The sequence below is a fragment of the Anolis carolinensis genome, chromosome 5, assembly GCF_035594765.1.
Source record: "Anolis carolinensis isolate JA03-04 chromosome 5, rAnoCar3.1.pri, whole genome shotgun sequence".
In the NCBI taxonomy this organism is placed as follows: domain Eukaryota; kingdom Metazoa; phylum Chordata; class Lepidosauria; order Squamata; family Dactyloidae; genus Anolis; species Anolis carolinensis.
This window is the reverse complement of record NC_085845.1, coordinates 46,390,609-46,412,594: the sequence shown is the minus strand read 5'-3', so window position 1 is coordinate 46,412,594 and position 21,986 is coordinate 46,390,609. Positions and strand designations below refer to the sequence as shown.

General features: G+C 40.5%; 1 protein-coding gene across 6 annotated transcripts in view; it reads left to right on the top strand.

The window, feature by feature from the left end:
- Positions 1-21,355, top strand: part of znf827 (zinc finger protein 827) — a 156,510-nt gene extending 135,155 nt beyond the window's left edge. Inside the window, exons 9-14 of one of the 6 annotated variants that reach the window (XM_062980922.1) lie at positions 2,217-2,354; positions 7,560-7,728; positions 10,104-10,270; positions 12,432-12,623; positions 12,723-12,900; positions 15,624-21,355. In XM_062980922.1, the coding sequence (XP_062836992.1) occupies positions 2,217-2,354; positions 7,560-7,728; positions 10,104-10,270; positions 12,432-12,623; positions 12,723-12,900; positions 15,624-16,431 (1,652 nt within the window). In that variant the 3' untranslated portion in view covers positions 16,432-21,355. Of the gene's footprint in view, positions 1-2,216; positions 2,355-7,556; positions 7,729-10,103; positions 10,271-12,431; positions 12,694-12,722; positions 12,910-15,623 lie in introns of all 6 variants that reach the window. The other 5 variants (XM_062980921.1, XM_062980927.1, XM_062980923.1 and 2 more) reach the window with 5 other exon arrangements.
- Positions 21,356-21,986: the final 631 nt, after the last annotated feature.

Below are 21,986 nucleotides of genomic sequence, written 5' to 3'. Positions count from 1 at the left end.
TGGTATCTTGGGGAAACCAGTCTGAAAAGATTGTATTTCTTAAGATTTGTATTGCAGCAGTGTTAAACATATTTTCATGTCACTGTCTGAACAGCCAGCAATAGTCTTTCCTGGTTTTAAGGAAATACTACAAAGAGCGGTAATGTTGACTAAGACTGAGAGAGTGCATTGCTCAAGATTACTCATGACCTTATCATATGAGGGAGCCCCCCATCCCGGTGCCATTTTCCAGCAAGCGTGGCAAAGCATCAGGTGCAAGGGGTGACTTGGTCAACGCTTCCTCCATTACATAGGGGAAGCATCACCCAAACCAGACAAAAGTGTGCTTGCTGGCGAAACAGCACCTGGGGGGTGGGGTCCCCATTATGATAAGGTCATTGGTTTAAGTAGATAAGATCCAGAGATGCCTCCACCCAGTTAGGGGTGGGGCTTCCGACGGAAGTCCCACAATGCGTGATAGCAGGCGTGGGGCTCCATCCCTGAAACAGGCTGGAAGCATCCTAAGATGCCTGATTTTGTGATGAGGTTGCCAGTGGGTTCCTATCATGTCTGAGCAGTGATTTGAACTTTTGTCTCCTAACGTCATAGTACCAGTACTCAAACTGCTACACAACATGGGCTCTAGATGAGTTTCATATTTTGTGGCTCAGAAACAAGGGGACAATAAGGGGATTTGAAAACCTGGATGTTCCAGTGTGCATTTGACATGGGCTTGGTTACTTTTTCATCCATTTCATTTGTGTTTTCATACCGTTTTATTTGGAATGTACGAAGCAGCACACACCCCTCCAATATGGAAACACCAGTGAAACGAATGAAAAGTGGGAACAGTGGGAACTGTTTGTGGACAAATTGCATCTTCAGCACTCGGCACTCCACTTCAGAGTCTGGTGCACATGCGCATTTTGGGCCTTCTTGTTAGGCACACTCTTCTTGGAAAAAGACACTGGCGAGTAGGCCGAATAAGATGCACTTGGCTTTCGGTGCTTCACTTTAGGGCCTGGTGGCAGGCCTGCTCGCCAGATGCAGTCTTTTTCCAAGGAGAGTGCATCTGGCGACCAGGCCCAAAACGTGTGCCCCAGACCCTGAAGTGGAGCGCCGAGCACTGAAGATGCGCTGTGTCCACACATGCCAATGGACTTACAGTAAGGTTTTTTTCCTTTGCTTCACACAGTTAAGGGGGAAAGATGAGAGAAGCACCCGTACCTCCCAGGGCCTGTAGCCCTGGCAGGCATGAAAATATTCAATTTTTTGGACTTTTCTGAAACGGCCATTTGTATAAACAGCCATTTTCGGAAGCGGCGCCCGAAAACAAAAATGGGGCCATACGAATGGAACATATAGAAACGGGTAGCAATTCCATACAAATGCACAATCCTAATGGTTAATCCCTTACATGAATGCCCAGCCCGATAAGGTTTGTACTCAGCACTTTACCCCTCACCCTGGCCATAGAGTCTGTTTTTTGCACAAGTCCATGCCCAGCCCACTCTAGTCTGATCATGTCCATATTCGTATTCCCAGTTGTTGGTTGCTGAGTCTGATTTGATATAGTTTTGACGCTGCTTGTATATTTTGTTTTTTAACTGTATTTTCATTGGACTGTTATAGGGTATTATTTTTTAACTGTATTTTTAGTTGGTTAATTCTGTTGTATGTTCTGGGCTTGATCCCGCTTGTAAGCTGCCCCAAGTCACTTCAGGGAGATGATTGGCGGGGTATAAAAATAAAGTTGTTGTTGTTGTTGTTGTTCACTGGATAGGCTATCTTCAAGGGAAGTTTCTAGCCTACAAAGGTTAGCGTGTGTTACTATGGGAGTAATGTTTAGAATAAAATAAAGAAGTGCAAGAACAGATTGATGTCCTCCAGCGTTTTGGAACTCAAAGTTAAAAGGCTTTACTTGTCAGCTTGAAAGATGAATGGAAAACAGAGTAACTGCACTGGCATCTTTCTTCTCCTTTTTAAAGTCCTGCATATCAGATTGAGGCAAATCCATATTATTTCATAGTATGTTTGTGTAACAAAGGAATACTAATATGGAAGATCTTTATTAAGCATGATTGGTACTTTCAGAAGGATCACATCCATATACTTCCATCTGAATGGGACACTGGGATTGCATTGCCCATGACTTGTCTAGTGATAAAGTATAAAAACAAGAACCCCTTTGAAAAATTAATACTAGAACTGTATTTTTCTCCTTTTTTGGGGAATAGATACAGAGAAGATAGGGCTGGAAGCTGGAAATGGGTTACCATCTTGGAAATTTAATGACCAGCTCTTTCCCTGTGATGTGTGTGGAAAAGTGTTTGGCCGACAGCAGACGTTGTCCCGACATCTCTCCCTGCACACAGGTAACACTTTTTTCAACAATAGTGTTGCACACTTTATCTCATTTTTTTCATGGCATCAATGGACATTTCTTTGCACGCAAATGACGCTAAATCCTCTGTGCTCTATCCTCTGTGTGTTTTGCAATGCTCATAAATAATGAGAATATATCTATCTCCAGTAACTGAAAACAAACTTGTCTCTGTCTTGCTCTGATCCTGTGCACATGCCCTATATTAAGATTACCTACTGGAGGGCCACAGGCAACCTACTAGAAATCATTTTTCTCACCCACTAACCCCTCTCATTTCTGATGTTGATGGAAAACAAAAGCTTTGAAAAGGGACTTTTGTGGACAGTAATTCAAAAGTCTTGGTTGCCAATGGCCATGGAAAATTCTGGGATGAGTAGTGCAAAGTGTAGTTTTTTTTTCAAGTTCTTGGTAAAACACCGGCAGGGGTTCTTAACTATGGATCCTCAGACACCTTAGGGGTCTGTGGAAAGATTTCAAAGAATCTGTGAGCTTGAATTGGGGGAAAAATCAATTTATTAACTTTTGTTTTCTCTGACCTCTTAACTGAAATGTATTTCCTTCAGTTATAAATGTATGCAATAAATTACAATAGCATTCATTTCCCTTCACAGTACAGTTGTTGCATATCTCAAAAAAAAATCATTTGGAGAGATGTTGCACTATCTTGAGTAATCAGATATTAAAATTGTGTGAAAATGGTAAAATGCAATTTTGAATAATCCTAAAATTTAACTTAAAGGCATGCCAATGTTAAGTGTCATAAAACTCTCTGTGGCTACATTCTGAGAAGGGGTCAATGGTTTCACCTGAGTGGCAAAGGTGTCTATGGAACAACAAAAAATTAAGAACTCATGTGTAAGGGCATATTATGTAAGTTGTAATAGTTAGACCAGTGCAGTGAGGTGCTAACTGCTCCTTCAGTTATTTCCTCATAATACCTTTTTTAAAACTACTGATCAGTGTTCTAGCAAGAATTGATTTATTAAATATCCAGTGACATAGTCAGTGATCCAATAAAGAGTATGGCCAAAAAACTGGTCCAGAGATGCTTTCCAAGTGTCAGGACAAATAGTACTGATGCCCATTGATGGTTAAAATAATACTTGAATCATGTTTGTTGTTGAAAGATTCTGAATAGTAGCCCTGTTGCTGCAGTACTCTAGCAGTTGCACTTTTTCCAGCATGGTGCTGTACTTGCAAGAGAAGTCAGACAGTGGGTGCAGTCCTGTATGGCACAGCATAGACCATATACCATCACCTCTAACTTATTGAAAAGCCTCTGAAGCTGCTCCGTATGGCTGTATGACCCCCGCAGATCTTAGTGTCACAATTTTGTGCTGGGCTGTGAGAATGTAGCCAGAATATATTCCATCTGCTCTCCTCAAAGCCTGGGATGGCTGCCTTGGGCAATTTCAAAGATATTTCAGTTAGGGGGAATTGGTTTTGGCACTGCAGAAAGAAAAATGAATTCCAAACCCTGCAGCAGCCCAAAAACGAACATCCACACACATAAGGAAACATGGATGTAGATGTCCCACACAGAATTTCAGCCAGAATCTGCCAGCTCCAAGAAGCCTTTTTCTCTATCTAGTTCAGTGGTTCTCAACTTGTGGATCCCCAGGTCTGTTGGCGTACAACTCCCAGAAATCCCAGCCAGTTTACCAGCTGTTAGGATTTCTGGGAGTTGAAGGCCAAAACATCTGGGGATCCATAGGTTGAGAACCACTGCTCTAGTGTCTTTCTTCTTTCATGGACACCATGGCCACTACTTTTTTTGTCTTCATTGCCACCACCATCTAAACTATTATAGTTATCGTCAACATAATATATCAGCAGAATCCTGACTTTGTTCAGGAGTAATGCCTCATTGTTAGCTGATGTCAAAACCCATATATTTTAGTGTGGTTCCATGGTTTTAAGTCAGAGAGATAACTAAGTTGTGTTAAAGATTTAAACAAACTTCTTAAGGAAGAAACTTGATCTGTTCACAAATGAAGCCTAGGATGTTTGAGTTTGTACTGTTTAATTCTGCTCTTTTAAGGCCTTGCTGCTCTCATAAGAGAGCCCCATTGTGGAGTTGAAACATACATGTTAAAATGTAGATGTGGAGAAATTTACTAGCATTCAGATTCTAGCCTTTGAATGCATTGTCAAGCCATTTCTATGAAGGCTTCCAGCTGGGTGGCACAGGTTGATAGTTCTAATAATTTAAACATTGGGTTGCTAAGAGTTTGACAGGCTGTGTGGGCATGTTCCAGAAATGAACATGGCTGTACAGCCCAAAAAAACTCACAGTGACCCAGTGAGTCTAGCAATGAAATCCTTCCACAACACAATTTAAATATTTTTCCATTTAAAAAAGTTTTTCTCTTTACATTTTTCAGCTCAAGCAGAGTTTGAAAAGTTGCTATGTGGACTACTGTTTCCACGATCTACTGGCTGTGGTAGCTGGGGCTACTGGAATTCATTATCCAGAAAAATAAATTTTCCAAGCTTTGAATTTAACTTCCTTTTAAATCTGTCATTTTTACTTTCACCTAAATTTTATCTATTGTTCTTTAAAGATAAACTCAAATGAAATGTTTGTCTATATTTATTTCATTTTCAAAGAAAGCCTCAACCAGAGGCTGAAGGATATATATGAACAGTTTTATTGGTTATACTTTCATCTTCTCTCCATTAGAATAGAAAATAATAAGGTTGCTTCCATTTCAATATTCTAGGTTTTGTTTCAAAACAATAAAAAAATATCGCTTTCACAGAAATACTGCATATATCAGTGTATCAGCTGACCTCATGGATAAATCAAGGAGAGATTTGGATACAAAAATTATGCATTTTGTTATGAATATGTTGAGGGTAAAACTTGGGAGTATGTAACAAACAAATACTTTTCTCTCCTTTTAATGCTTAGAGGGAACATACTTAGGAAGAACTAAACTGAAGGAGAGGATATGGTTAGTTGGGAGGTTGTGATATCTCCATCTATACGAATATAGACAGGGAAAGAAATGTAAAGGAGGAAAAAGAATGAGAATGGTGAACTAAAAAATAGTCAGGGGAGAAGAGCGGGGAAAGCAACCTGGCTTTATTAGGGACCCAGCAGGAAGGTAGTGCTAAGAAGCAGTGATGAGAAGCCCCTCTTGGTATGGTGAGGTGTGGAAACAGCACTTCCACACCATCACACTTCCCTCCTTCTTCATAATTTTCCAGCCTAAGCAGACCCCAAAGTGTGTGGCATGTCTACCATTTGAGGCACTTGTGGTGGAGCAGAATGGTGGTGACCATTTTTAATAGGGGCCGCCTTATTCTTCTCCACCTCAAGAACCTCAAATGGTGGGGGCACCACATTCTTTGGGTTATCCCACATTGCTGCTGAATGCTGCTTGGGCCAAAAGAAGCAAATAGGAAAGGAGGGAGACTACCTTTTTTTGTCCCGTTTGGCCAAGGGAGAGGTAATGGTGCAAGAGCACTTCTCGCCTCTGTCTCTTGCTTTAGTGCTGGGTCCCTAATACATTTCCTGCTCTTCTCTCCAGCCCCCTTATCTCTCAGGCTGCATTGACATCACCCAGAGCTCATCAAGTCAGCAATGTGATCATCTGTTTCCAACATTGACCTGTGGATATGTTGACCCAGATTTTTTGAGTCAATTCTTTTAAAAGTTCTTTCTACTTGTAGATTAATATATCGCACTTGGTGTGACATGACACTTGTATGTATAGTTGCCATCATAAATAAATTGATGTTCAAATGTAAAATTTACTACAGGTATTCAAAATACCTTGTACTCGGTTTGGTGATTGTTCTATAGTTGCTCATTTACATTTGCAAATGTAATTTAGTACCAAAGAAAATTCTATTACTGTGCTATTCTTTTTAAGGCCAAGTTGTTTGGAAAAACTTATGATAGATGAAATGATATTTCTTTTTTTGAATGTTTTATTATTTAACTGGATTGAACCCTTTCATGCACAGAGGAATAACAACTTGTTGAATAAAAGGCACTCCTCTCTGGATTCCTTGCCATATGTAGTTTCATGAATTTGGTGATGGGTTGTAATGCCAAGAGCAGTCAGAGGGTTTTTTTTTTGGGGGGGGGGGGACTATTTAAAGCAATGGATATATGCCAGACTTCAACGCCTTATCAGTATTGGTGGGAGAGAGGCAAGTGTCTGTTTAATGGGGCTGAAGTAAATGTGGCTCAAAAATGCTCACGTTAGACTGGATTATGCCTAGCATCAATTATTCTGAAGGATAAACAAGATTTTCAAAAATATATATATCATAAGCATACATCTCTATACAGTAGAGTCTCACTTATCCAACATAAATGGGCCAGCAGAACGTTGGATAAGCGAAAATGTTGGATAATAAGGAGGGATTAAGGAAAAGCCTTTTAAACGTCAAATTATATTATGATTTTACAAATTAAGCACCAAAACGACATATTTTACAACAAATCGACAGAAAAAGCAGTTCAATACACTGTAACGTTGTGTAGTAATTACTGTATTTACAAATTTAGCATCAAAACATCGCAATGTATTGAAAACATTGACTGCAAAAAATTGGCTACTAACAAATTGATTACAAATACAGATAGAATTGCATAAAATGAACTTACAGTAACAACATTGTTGGAAATTAAATGCGTAAAAAGTTCAGTCCTTGCTGCCTAGAGAAACAGCTGTGGATCCAGATGGGAGGCAGACTGCGTTGGATAATCCAGAATGTTGGATAAGCAAATGTTGGATAAGTGAGACTCTACTGTACTAGTAATGATATTTTAAACATGTTTTCATGTTTACTACCATTATTTTATCTGAAATGATCTACATGATTTCAAGACATACATAGGAAGATGCCATGTATTTGTTTAGAAAAATGTTGGCAGAATCTAATGAAGAGAGGGATGAGCTCTCTCTTTTGTGAATAAGTGTTGCTGAAAGTGTGGAGATATCCGGCAGCTCTTCAGAAATGCTAAAAGAGTCTGTAAAAGTTGTTTTGGACTATAACTCCCATAATCCCCAAGCAGCATGGCTTTTGGGTGATCATTGTAATCTAAAGAGAACTTTTGCAAATTGTGAAGATTTTACCTCTCATTGCCTAATCTTCAGCGATTGCAACATCAAAGTGATTGGTTGACTCTCTGTGACCTCACTCAAAGGGTTTAATTTTTTTTTCTTTCCAGAAGAGAGAAAATACAAATGCCATTTGTGCCCCTACGCTGCTAAGTGCCGTGCTAACCTGAACCAGCACCTGACTGTCCATTCCGTGAAGCTGGTGAGTACAGACACTGAGGACATTGTCAGCGCTGTCACTTCCGAAGGCAGTGATGGAAAGAAGCACCCTTATTACTACAGGTGAGGACCCAGTGGGAAGCCAAGACCAGAGCCCAGGCCCCAGCCTCCTTTTTCTGCCTGCTGCTTATTATTAAAAGCAAAAGAACAAGCACTGCTGCATTGCATACGCGGAAGACCCTGATGGGTGCCGTTGGCTTTCCTGCATTTTGCCTCAGCAGTGACCAAAGTCAGAGCAGTGAGGGTTGTATCATAAACAGTCATGGCTATAAAAACTCTAAAAATGAAGGGAATCCATAGCTCTGCATGATTCTCCTGCTTTCTGTTTCAGCCGAGAAGTTCTACTGCCAATTTGTCATATGTCTAAGCCAATACTTGTACCCTCTGTATACTTTGCTCCTCTACCACACAAAGCCCATCTACTCCACCTTCCTTCAAATCAAACCTTAGAAAAGTTGGTTTTTTAAAATTATTATTTTAAAATATTTATTCATTCATTTATTTTGCTATGGCTTCCAGAAATCCCAGCCAACATGTTTTATGGATCTGGAATTCTGGTGGCTGTAGTGTTGAAACACTAACTTTTTCCATCTCTGAAGCAAAATACAGCAAGCCACAAATTGTCACTTTTCTGTAACAGTTGAGAACGACTATGGAGCCATTTGCTCCTGGATAACTTCATAATTTTATCTGTATTGTCTGCTGTGAAAGAACTCTATGCACAGAGATCCCTTGGAATCCAAATGATATTGGACTCCAAGTATAGCTACATGGCATATAGATCTTTTGTTTATGTGGCATATCGCACCACTTCAGGCCATGCAGAACAGGGTGCAGTGGTATAGTGAAATCTATTAATCTTTTTATCAAGCCTTTGTATTCCAAAAGTTAGCCTGTAGATCTGTCTGCATGTTTCCAAGTGGCCACTACAGGGCTGATGGTATTTGAATTAGGCATTGGCTATTTCGTCAGGAAAGTGCCACTCATGCTGAGGAACTTGACTGGAATGTGCATGCAGTGTTTGATTTTAGAAGTAATTCCTTAAATCCTTGAACATTGTAAAAGAGCCATTTTATTTCTATGCATCCATATAGACATATATACTTAGGTTTATATCCAGCCTTTCTAAGCACCTGCCATTTTAGCTGACTTAAAATAATCTAATGTAAGTAATATTTTTTTAAAAATTAATTCCAAATATACTGGATTGATTTTATTTAAAAAGCAATTGAACTGCAGTGGTGCAATGGGTTAAACCCTTGTGCCAGCTGAACTGTTAACCTGAAGGTTGGGTTGCTGACCTGAAGGTTGCCAGTTTGAATCCGCGATGTAGGGTGAGTTCCCATCTGTCAGCTCTAGCTTGCAGGGACCTGAGAAAAGCCTCCCAGCTAACACATCCCAGCGCCCCCTGGGCAACTTCTCTGTAGACAGCCAATTCTCTCACACCTGAGGAGACTTGCAGCATGTTCTCAAGTGTCTTCTGACACAATTTTTAAAAAGCATGCAAAAGCAGTAAAAACAGATTTCCTAAATTTTAAGTTTCCGATTTAATCTGATTTCAATACATACTTAAAATCTAAGTTTAGAAAAGTTACATTTTGAACATTAATCCTATTTGAAAAACTGTACTCTAAAAAAAACACTTTTGCAATAAGAGGGCAGTGGCATATTTCCATCCTGATCACAAATTCATATCTCAGCTTCCTCAGCTACAGTAGGATGCACACACAGCCAGAAGGTCTTAGCAAACTGAGGATGTTCTTGAGGCTATTCCATAGATAGTTTGGATCTCAAGCCATTTCTGGCTTATGAAATTCAGTTTTTTTCCATGGCTGTCAATACTAGCAGGACTGAAAGCTGATTGCAAAATGTCTCTCCGAAGCACTTCTGTTTGCATAGTCGATTAGCACTTTTGCCCAGTCAGGCAGAAGAAATCCCTGGGCCCATTTTGACTTGTGTGTGTTGAGAATGCCAGGCATTTCTGCACGAGAGCCCAACCTGACATGGGATTCTATCCAAAGCTTGGGAGCCGTTCCTAAAGTGTGCAGCAAGCTCTCCATTTGCCCACGTAGCAGTCTGACTAAACATCTTGGCAAGGCTGCAGCCCATCTTATTGCCCAAAGGAAATGGCTAGGTGATGTGCAGCATCTGGAACCTGTAGTTTTTAATTAACTTTATGATTATTTAGCATCATTATAGCATGTTTGGGATTGTTGCCTTGTGCCTGCCCTTAATCAGCTTGGCATGGCTGTCAGTTCACAAGCAGTTCAGCAGACAAAAAGAGTATCCCAATGCAATTTGAACAGCATAGAGAAGACTAAGTTTGCAAAACCAGACACCGGCCATGTTAAAAGGAGGGAAGCAGTGTTCATCTTTGTCACAAAGACGTTCAATAGGCACATGCTCCTTAATTTTTTCTAACTCTTTCTTGCCTCCAGTTGTCATGTGTGTGGATTTGAAACTGAGATGAATGTCCAGTTTGTCAGTCATATGTCGCTTCATGTGGATAAAGAACAGTGGATGTTTTCTATTTGCTGCACAGCCTGTGATTTTGTGACCATGGAAGAGTCAGAGATGAAGGCTCATGTCGCCACCAAGCACACAGGTGATCACCTTTATCTGTTTGGCTTTGTCTTCTCTTGTGATTTCTGGTATTTCCTCTGATGCACAGATTAGGAAAGTTGAGTTTTGGACTACAATTGCCAGAATCTCCAAACCATCCATCCAATGAGGAAATAGTTCCAAACTCTGCAGTATAATGGTGCCATAGCAGTTGGACTATACCATGGCAGCCTCCTACTGGCATTATTTGTGATCAAGACCAAACTGAAATCCAGCCCATGTCATCTGTTTCATTGGCATCATTTATCACTCTTGTTTCTGTTTTTGATCATTGTGATTCTTAAATGTCTGATTTTGTTGTTCACAGTGTTTCCAAGTCTCTGTTGTTTCCATTAGGGGAGCTATTGCTAGATCTGGCACTGCCCATCTCCTTATGCTTTCTATGTGTGATTGCATTTGCAACTGCTTTCTATAATGTACTGAAGATATCCTCCTGGATATCTTTTGCAAGCAGGAGTTAATATACTTGTGCAAGAATAACTTTGGGGACTTTGCACATCCTCACAAATAGTGGTGAGTTGTAGGCTCTTCCTTAACAAACCAAGCAATTCTAGCTTCTTTCCTTTCCAGTTATTTTGATAATTCCAACTACATATTTTGATCATCCTCTTTGTTGGCAGTAGATGGGAACTGAAGAACAGCAAGAAAACAAGGAGAAGGTTCATTCAGTTAGTGGCCCCTGTCTTGGTGCAAATCAATGGAAGAAAAAGGAACCTGTGTCAACCTGAGACAAAGCGCCTTAGAAATTGTTCCAGTCTTCTTCATGTTTTTAAAAATGGTGTCGAGGTGCACAATAGGATGAAAAGAGCATGCCCAGTCATTATAAGTACACAGACATAAGTTGATTATAAAGTTACCATCTCTACCTGACAAAAGTCAAAGTGCAGCTATCCCATCTTGTCCTCCTTTATAGATTTTTTGTGGAAAGGAAGCAGATAGAAACAACATTTGCAAACAGAGGAAATTTTTCTGACTACAGAAATAGGAGGAAAATGATGGGGTTGGAGTGACAACATTCTTGAAAGACCTAGAACAGAATTGGGCAGATTCTGGAGGCTTTGGCATACTGTGCCCCCCAAGGCCTCTGGGGGCACAATTGGTCATGTGGGTATGGATTTTTTCCATGATTTGGAAGTTGGGAGGAGGGTGGGGTGCTGTGTGTACCCCACATTATGCCTTTCTCTCACAAAAAACAACCTAAGGCCTGTTATTGCTGTCCTACTGATATTGAAAATTGAAGAAGGCCCAACCAGGATGGCTAATGGTAAGGAATTATGGGAATTGTAGTCCAAAACATCGGGAGAGCACAACGTTCCTCATAGCTGCAGTAAATCCATGTGAGTAGGTCAAATGCTTATGCTTAGCAGCATTGCTTTTAAATTGCATAAACACTAACACCATATTGGGTAGAATAGAAGTTGTGACTGGAACCAGTCACTGGCCATCTTGTGCCAGCTTCCTGCTAAAATACAAAAAAATTAAATATCTGTGCCACACTGACATCAGGTAAGGTGTCTGGGCACTGTAGTCTCTTGCCAGGTAAACAGGAGACAGATTGCTGTCAAACCATTCACTCAAGCCTTCAGTTATAAGAGCAAGGATGGTAAAACATCCAGGCATCCCCTCGGCAATATCCTTGCAGACAACCAATTTTCTCACACCAGAAGTGACTTGCAATTTCTCAAGTCGCTCCTGACATGAACAAAAAAATTAGCTATGAAAAACCTTGGATATAGAAAACACATAAAACCTATGAACAAGAGTGGTGCCTTATTTCAGCTCTAACCAAGTGGTTATACATGATTAGAACTTGGAAGAATGACTTTGTGGACTGAAACTCTCAAAAACTCTTGTGGGAGGATCTGGGTATTTATAGTCCAAAACTGTCCCAAACACAGCACATAGCTGTTGCAAGACCTGGAGAAGGAGACACATCTCTGTGTGGAAAAAAGATCATCCACGTACTGTAGATCATATGGGTTGAATGAGCACTGGATAACATGAAGCTGTGCATGCAGCTTCACAAGGATGATTTCTGAAAATGGATTTCACAATGGTTGGATCACTAATGTATTGTGACAATTCTTCTGCTAATAAGCAAGTTAATTATTTGGTTTGGTTTGGTTTGTTGGTTTTCTCTGTAGGTGAAGAGAGGAAGACACCCCGTGATTCAAACAGCCCTTCTTCTTCTTCCCTGTCCGCACTTAGTGATTCTGCCAACAGTAAAGAAGATGCAGATATCAGCCCCAAACCCAAGGGTCCAAACAACCTGCTAGTTATTTCCGTAGTGCCTGGTAGCCAGACCATATTAAATGCGGAAGAAAAGTCAGAGAAAGGTAAAATGTTGGCGAAATGGATGCCAAGTCACCTCGTCCACTTAACGCAAGGCTGTGGTGTGTGGCTTAGGTAATAGTGTCTGTGGTTTCCTCTTGCAGGTTTTGAATGTGTTTTCTGTAACTTTGTCTGCAAAACAAAAAATATGTTTGAGCGCCATTTGCAAATCCACCTTATCACACGGATGTTTGAATGTGATGTGTGCCACAAGTTCATGAAGACTCCTGAGCAATTACTGGAGCACAAGAAATGCCACACTGTCCCCACCGGTGGGCTCAAGTAAGGAAAGCAAGTACACAAACTTTTACTGTGTTAAGCATCTCAGTTATTGCGGAGATTAAATGGGGAGGTGGGGGGCGGGGGGCGGGAGAGGATTATATGGGAGCCATGTGTGTCTAGGATCCCAAACCATACAAACTGATTCTGTTAGTCATCAGGTCAACCAAACACATTTAGTATTATAAGGGGGCATCTACACTGTAGAATTAATGCAATTTAACACCAATTGAACTGGTATGGTTCAGTGCTATGGAATCGCAGGAGCTGTAATTTTACAAGGTCTTTAGTTTTCTCTGTCAGGGAGTCTTAGTGCCTCACCAAATTACCAGTTCCATAGCATTGAGCCATGGCAGTTACAGTAGTGTAAAACTGCATTAATTACAATGTAGATACACTGTAAGTGACCCGAATTCTCTACAGAAAAAGACATAGTGGGGTAGGATAACTTCTATAGCAGTTGGCTACATAAAGCTTTGCTTACAGAAATGTGAGCTCCATTTCCATGTTTGTGAGGGAGAGACAATCAGGCGTGCTATAGGACTTCCTTGCAGACTTACGAAACTCTTACGTTTACTCTTTCATGAGCCGGAAACATAATGTAGTCCAAAATATTCTGATTATAAACACACACAAAAAGCCACTCACCCCAATCTGAAAAAGGAAAACATCTGAATCTGTCTTTTTAAAAAAAGTGATATAAAGTGTATCCTTAATGGACAGTATATTTCCACATGCTAGACTGCTGAATCCTCATAATATATCAACAGGAAAGTTTGATTTTGACTTGATGCACTCTGAGTGTAAACTTAACAATACAAGTCCCTTTCAAGGTGACTGTTCTTTTTCCTATAACATTGTACACATTAATGACGTAATTTGTAAAAAGGAAAGGATCAGTCACTTTCTGTGCGTATGCTGCCCAGGGCAAATAAGTGGACAAATATTTTTCCCTTCCCATTGGTTTTAATCCAGAGGGAAATAAGTTTCAGGATTAACCTGCTATTTCCTTTGGGAGGATAGCTATCAGAAGAATGTGGTGGACCAGGTAAAATTTGGGGTATCTCCCTGCTATTTCTTGTTTTCCAGTGCTTCTTGTCAACTATAATATTGAGAATCCATTGGAAGAACAGACAGTTGCTAGAGCAAAATTTAGAAAATGTATCGTGGAGATACTGCTTGAGGATTCTGTGCTTTATGGTCCAAATAAATAACTTTTCTAAGTTCTGCCCAGGAGAGCAGAGCTTTGTTTGTTTGCAGGTGTTTCTGAAAAAACCTAAAAGAATATCAGTTAGACTTCTGAAAAGCTATGATAAATTTATTCCTTGCCCAAGTTAAAACTACCTTACATTACTATAGTAGCAGCTAAAATAGTTCAAATAACTAAACACTCCTTTGCATGTGAAATATTTAAAATCACTTCTCATGTTTTAAAAATTCTTTATTTCTAAAATATTTGAGATGCTTTTACAATTTAAAAGCACTCTGGAAAAATAAGCAAGTATCTTACTAGAACCAGCAATACTTAACAGCAAATCTCCACTCCAGCCCCCCTAAAAACATTTTTTACAGTTCACTGATCAGGCTGCCCATGAGTCAGAGGCAATCATTCTTAAAAGTACTTTGGTCCAAAACAGTCCTTGACCATGCAGAACAAAATGTTGTTTATAAATAGTAGCCTAGAAACCTGGAGCAAGGATGAATATCCACTGCATGTAAACACATGTATCTGTCAGATGGAATGGTGAATGGATGAACATGTGAGTTGGATTCAGCCTCATTGAAAGATAATAGACAAAACAGACCAGAATGACCCATTTCAAAGGCATCTGCATGCATTTGTCAACTTTGTGGCAGGAGCAGCTTGCCATTTCATGTCTTAAGAAGTCCAAGAATGGACATGCCAAGATGAGACAAACTGCTTCAGATGGCTCTATGATAGAAAGATATAGGAAGGAAGGTGCTGGAGTCTGAATAGTACAGCACGAATCCAGGATTGGCCCTTCCATGAGCTACACTGAGCTCTCTGGCTGAGTCAGCAGATCAGAAAGGACAGTTGACCACTCAAGCTTTTTAATCTGCTTCTGTTGCAGAAGCATATGCATAGACAGTCCGTCTATGCATATGCAAGGAGAGTCAGGAGAGTTGGAGGTAGAGGTGACAAAAACATTTTTTAAAAGGTAAGCTGGATGACGAGAAGACAAGAACAATCTCATAGAAACAATGCCATAAACAAGTCTTGATAAAGTGCTAGCATTGACGTGTGCATTAACACTTAGACTCTGCTTTGGGCAGCAAAACTTTAGAAATTTCATACTAAATGAGAGCCTTGAGTCCATTTATTAGTTCCAACTAGAATAAACTTACTGGATCCTTGGTGTTGACTCAAAAATTGAATTGTTTGGGCTTTCCTCTAGCTGGGATAAATCAATAGGATTAGTTTTTTTTTATTATGTTAGCTCAGTGGTTCTCAACCTGTGGGTCCCCAGATGGTTTGGCCTACAACTCCTAGAAATCCCAGCCAGTTTACCAGTTGTTAGGATTTCTGGAAGTTGAAGGCCAAAACATCTGGGGACCCACAGGTTGAGAGCCACTGCGTTAGCGGGTTAAAATGTTTTCCCAATAGCCCTAAACTTGAAGAGAATGAGAGTCATTTATGGGGTTGCATCTGTTTAGGTGGATGACCACTTAGGCCCATGTGTCAGTGTCTGTTTGGTTCTTGATAGGTGCCCATTCTGCATTTATTCCACAAACCGTCCAGCAGCGATGGAATGCCATTTGAAGACCCACTACAAAATGGAGTACAAGTGCCGGATCTGCCAGGCAGTGAAAGCCAACCAGCTGGAGCTGGAAATGCACATTCGGGAGCATCGCCTTGGCAACCATTACAAATGTGACCAGTGCGGCTACCTTTCCAAGACGGCCAACAAGCTGATCGAGCATGTGCGCGTACACACTGGGGAGCGCCCTTTTCACTGTGACCAGTGCAGCTACAGCTGCAAGCGCAAAGACAATCTCAACCTGCACAAGAAGCTCAAGCATGCGCCGCGGCAGACTTTCAGCTGCGAAGAGTGCCTCTTCAAGACCACCCACCCTTTTGTCTTCAGCCGCCATGTGAAGAAGCACCAAAACGGGGACTGCTTCGAAGAGGAGAAAAAGGGCCAGGGATCAAGCTCTAAGGAAGCCAGCCCTCTCCTTGCAGGCAGCAGTCCCCGGAGCCTCTTGTCACCTCTTTCCATGATGTCCGCCTCCCAGGCTCTCCAAACAGTGGCCATGTCGGCTGCTCAAAGTGGGGGGGCGGAGCCAAACCTGGCACTTAAGGCCTTGGCCATCAATGGCACTTCCCTCTGCTTTGACAAGTATCGAAACTCTGAGTTTGCCCACCTCATTCCCTTGACCATGTTTTTTCCTAAGAACCACTTTGAGATCACATTCCATGCGCCCCGGCCGCAGACCGTGCGCCTGGGTGACACATCGCCGAAGCACTCCTTCCTCGCCTACCTTGGACTCACCGAAAGGGCAGAAACTGTCTGAGGGCAGCCACATTCTGTACCAAAAATACTCCAAACACACCGTTCCTCCAAACACACCCAAAAGACACCCAGCAGGTATATACGTTGTTGCAAACCATACCGAGGTATGGCTGTCTGAACCTTTGTACTATAGATCATTAGTCGTGAGATATAAGAAAGCAAAATGGCTCTGTGTGTCTCTTTAATGCATTGACATGAAGGCTGCTTTATTGAAAACTTCAGAGAGGTGACCTCCTTCATTCTTCTACTTTCAGAGGCATGTCCCCAGCACTCTTAACTTAAAAACTCTTTTTTGTCTTGTTTAAAGCTGAACGAGAGTGTCCTTAATGGCAATCAGCACTTGCTAAGATTACATATTGATGCATTTTCCTTTGGGTTTGTGAGTGCGAATGTGTCTGAAAGAGAGTCAGTGTGCCATGACATTACTTTTGCACATCCTTTTGTAATGGCTTATTTAATATGAACACATAAAGCTGCCTTATACCACATCAGAACAGTGGTCCATCTCGCCTAGTATTGTCTGCTCCGCCTGGCAGCACAGCACTTCTCCGAGGTTCTCAAGCAGAAGTCTTTCCCAGGATCTGTCGCCTGAGAAGCTCTTGCCTGGAGAGGCTGGGGATCGAACCTGGGACTTCGATACATGCAAAGCATGTGCTCTACCTACCATTGAGCAGCACCCCCTGCCCCTTGCGATAATGATTGCGGTTCTCCTTGCTCACCATTTTGCCTGCTTCTCTTTCTTTTGTAGTTATCAGAACATGGGAACAGCAATGCTTGGTTCAAGCAGCATTGGCATACCCATCAGTACTACTTGGAATTTGCTATAGAATACTTGTTGGTTAGGAATTCTCCTCTCTGAGAATTCAAAGATCAGGGCAGAAGTAGATGAGAAGAAATCATTGTTTTCAGCCTTGCAACGTGAGGGCTCTTTCACACGTTACCATTTTTCTACATGGAAATAATCTCTGCATGGGCAAATGGACATACCTCGCCATGTTTGTCATATAATATGAATGTGTCCTCCCCCACCACCACCACCACCACAAATTGGTTAGCCTCTGCACATTTATGCTGCTTGGAGGTTGTATTTCATGAAAACAAACAAAACCATGCACTTCTGCCTCTTTTGGAAATGTTGCATGTTCCAACACAGAGATTATGTCTATAGAGGAAAAATGTATGAAGCAGCCTGGAACATAGAATACTGACATACAAGAAAGAGCACCCAGCCCTTTAAACAGCAAGTGCATTTTGGGCATGTTCAAGGTCTTCTGTTATAATCATGTAAACTATGGGCTGTTTTTTTCCCAATACTTTTTTGTACTTGAGTATAGTGCAGATGTTCAGGAGCAAAATCCAGCATGCCAGCATCCATTTTAAATGGAACATATGCACTACATTTAAATTATATTTCTTCAATTCTAAGATTGGCATCAGTTGTAAGACGCACACAAATTTCAGTACCACCACTTTCAAATACAATACGTATGATTCTATAATGCACCCCATTTTTAGAAATGTTTATATGGAAGGGAAAGTGTGCCTTAGAATCGAAGAAATACAGTATTCCCTCATTATGCTTCTGTCTAGTTTGCTAAGAAAATTAGTGATTTAAAGGCATGTGCTCTGTTCAAACTGATGCAAATCAAGATTAGCACATGGGGGGTAAGCAAATAATAGAAAGCAGCCCTTGGATAAGGAGATCAAACATGATCATTCTTGCCTCAATTTCAGTGGTTACGTTCTTTTGCAAAATCAAGAGTGTACATTCAACCGTGATGAAATCTAGGAAAGGGGATATTAAAAAGGAAGGGTTTGGTGAATTCTGGGTAGCAATGCTCAGACTAAATAAAGGCAGGTTTTGCACAGTGCTTGAGTCTTGCACTACTATGTTTCTCATGAGCAAAACATAAAAAGATAAGCAGTGTAGAAAAAAGGTTTCTTTTGTTGACTGAAAAAGTACCAGATTGTATATTTGAAAAGTTAATGGCAAGTTCTTTTAAGCTGAAAGAGAAAAAAAAGGTGCTGTTTAATTATACAATTCTCTTTTGTATGCCCAATGTTTTGGTTATATTGACAAAAATGTGTGTCCTTATAAACATTACTCTTCATGTTACTTGTATTCCTTTATATCATTTTGTTGATACCTACTCGAGTATACTCTTCTAGGAAGCTAACTTTATATTTTTCTTAAAGCTCTTATTTTGTGGTCATTAAAATGACATAAATATTGCACTTTATTGCAGTAAGAAGCAAATGTTGCATTCCTATTAGATGATCTAAGTCCATTGTTAACTCTCCCCAAGATGTTTTTCCTTGCCCATGCACTGATGTTTATTGTCTGTCATTATCATTACCGCAGCCAGTTCTCTCCTCTAAACACATAACAAGGAGAAGAAGTGCAGATCTATGTAAGAGTTCAAAGACCAGAAACAGTTTTCAATGGAGGACAAGAAGGGGGAAAATCCGGTTTAACTAGGCAGGTTACATTACCACTGAAGAAACAAAAGTCAATATAGTAGTTTAACCAAGGATAAAATAAGATGATGTTTAAATTGTCCCCAATACAGGCATCTTTATACACTGTGTTGCTGTGAATTTTCTGGGCTGTATGGCCATGTTCCAGAAGCATTCTCTCCTGCTGTTTCACCCACATCTATGGCAGGCATCCTCAGAGGTAGTGAGGTGTTGGCAAGTGAAGTTTATATATCTGGAATGTTCAGGGTGGGAGAAAGAACTCTTGTCTGCCTGAGGCAAGTGTGAATGTTTCCAATTGGTCAGCTTGATTGGCACTAAATAGCCTGGCAACTTCAAAGCCTGGCTGTTTCCTGCCTGGGGAAATACTTTGTTAGGAGGTGTTAACTGGCCCTTATTGTTTCTTGTCTGGAACACAGAAATGCTGGACAACTAACAACTACCCATCAGACTACACAGAGAAGCCATTAAAATCCACAAGCATGTGGACGATTTCAACAGAAAGGAGGAAACAATGAAAATTAACACAATCTGGCTACTAGTATGAAAATATTCTAAAATAGGGACAGTAAATAAAGAACAACACTGAGAAGACGGGAATTCCAGACAAGAAACAATCAGGGCCAATTAATACCCCCCAACAAAGGATTCTCCAAGGCAGGAACAGCCAGGCTTTGAAGCTGAAAGATTATTCAGTGCTTATCAAGCTGGCCTAATGGAAACAGTCACACTTGCCTCAGGCAAACAAGAATTCTTTCTCCCACCCTAAACATTCCACAGATATATATAACCCACTTGCCTAGTTTCTAACACCTCACTATCTCTGAGGATGCCTGTCATAGATGTGGGTGAAACGTCAGGAGAGAATGCTTATAGAACATGGCCATACAGCCCGGAAAACTAACACCAACCCAGTAATTCCAGCCATGAAAATCTTCAACAAACACATCCTGATACACTTTTCATTGCACTCAGTGATGTTAAAAGTATTCCTATGAGTTGATCGTGTGGCAAAACATTGACTAAGGAAAGGTCAGTAGAGTGTCATGAACTATTGCATTTCAGTAGCATCCCACCCCCAAGCTATGAGGAGAATATGGAAAAGCCTAGCAGGAATCACCAGCACTTAATATGTGGCAGAGAATCACACACAAATCTTGCAGACAGGCACAAGAAAGGATGAAGAAGAGAAAGTGACATCTCGGTAGAGAGTTACTGGCAGTGACAAAGTGGCTGCTCATGAGAAATGTCCCAGCAAGCTGCAATAGGCTCACTACACCCAATATGCTGGCAAGCATGCATTCACACAAAGAGTTTAATTTCTCATTTTTAAAGCTATTTCTGTAGATCGGGAGGGCATTTTCCTCCAATCTTGAACTATTTACTTAACTACGGAATTATCGCGAATGAACAGGCTCCACTTAAGATCTTAGTGAAGAAGGATTTGCCTGCAAGTAGACAACATATCAATCAGAAGGGTAAAATTAATTCCTTTATTTGCAAGGGGAAGATAAACTCCTACCCAGTATGGGAGTTGTAGTCCAAAAACTTTGGCGAGACAAGGATTTCCGCCCCTGATGGATGGCAAGAATAAAGGGACTTGGTTTCCACAAGAAGCTGCTGCAGTTAACTAAATATATTCAAGGTGCTTCTAATAATGCTATTTTTAAAAAGAAAACAAATAGTTGGATTGTCAGCAAGTAAGCTACGCATGAATAGGAATGTTAAGCGATTTCTCCCCCCTGCGAACCAAATGGTGCAATATACATAGGAACTGCAAGGAATGAGAGTATTATGATGCTGTAAGCGACTTAATGCCTTGGGTTTAACCATTTTCCTTTTGTATTTGATGTCTTGTCATAGTAATGCTTAATGTAATTGGGCAGCTTTATTTAGCACTTTGAACATTGAATTATTTCTGGAACGTTAGTTATACATGAGTTCTGAATGAGAAAAAATGCATCTGGAGGTGTTTTTTATTTTTTTAAGGAAAAAAAGTACAGTATGTATCAAAGCCCTTGCATACACAGTAATTCGTTGGCTGTCTGAAGCTAAAGATAGGAATGCTCCCTCTGGATATCCTTTGCTTGTTAAAAGACTTGACGTTTTTACCAACAGGCTCAGTTTGTAATCTGCTTCTTTCACTATGCATTCTTTAAGATAGGCTGGTTTTCTAGTTTTCCATCCAGTAATTTGGTTACATTCTCAGCACTTTCCTTGCTTCCCCCTGGCCTTTTTAACTTGCTGTACCATATTCAGATATCACACTATCAAGGTTTGTGTACATTAATGGAAATTTGTATTGTACAAAGCTTTTTTGCATTATAAGGCTGTACAGGGTCATTTTGACAGTAACTGGTATATTTCTTTGCATTTATGTTGCATTGCCAATTTCTAGTGTATCCAGTTTGGAAGTATATATACTCTAATTAAAAACAAAGTTGGCTATACTTGGGTACTATTTTTGTCTTGTTGCATCCCAATGGGTTACTATTTAATATGCAAGGACTTCAAGATCTGTTATACGCTGCAATGGAACAATTGATTCTCTAGCTTAGTGGTTCTCAACCTTCCTAATGCCGCGACCCCTTAATACAGTTACTCATGTTGTGGTGACCCCCAACAGTAAAATTATTTTCACTGCTACTTCATAACTGCAATTTTGCTATTGTTATGAATTGTAATCTGATATGTAGGATGCATTTTCATTCACTGAACCAAATTTGGCACAAATATCTGATATGCCCACATTTGAATAGTAGTGGGGTTGAGAGGGGGTACTGATTTTGTCGTTTGGGGTTGTAGTTAACCTACAATCAAAGAGCATTCTGAACTCCACCAACGATGGAATTGAACCAAACTTGGCACACAGAACTCCCATGACCAACAGAAAATACTGGAAGGATTTGGTGGCCATTGACCTTGAATTTTTGAGTTGTAGTTCAACTACATCCAGAGAGCACTGTGGATTCCAAACAATAATGGATCTGTACCAGATTTGGCACTGAATACTCAATATGCCCAAATTTGAACACTGGTGGAGTTTGGAGAAAATAGACCTTGACATTTGGGAGTTGCTGG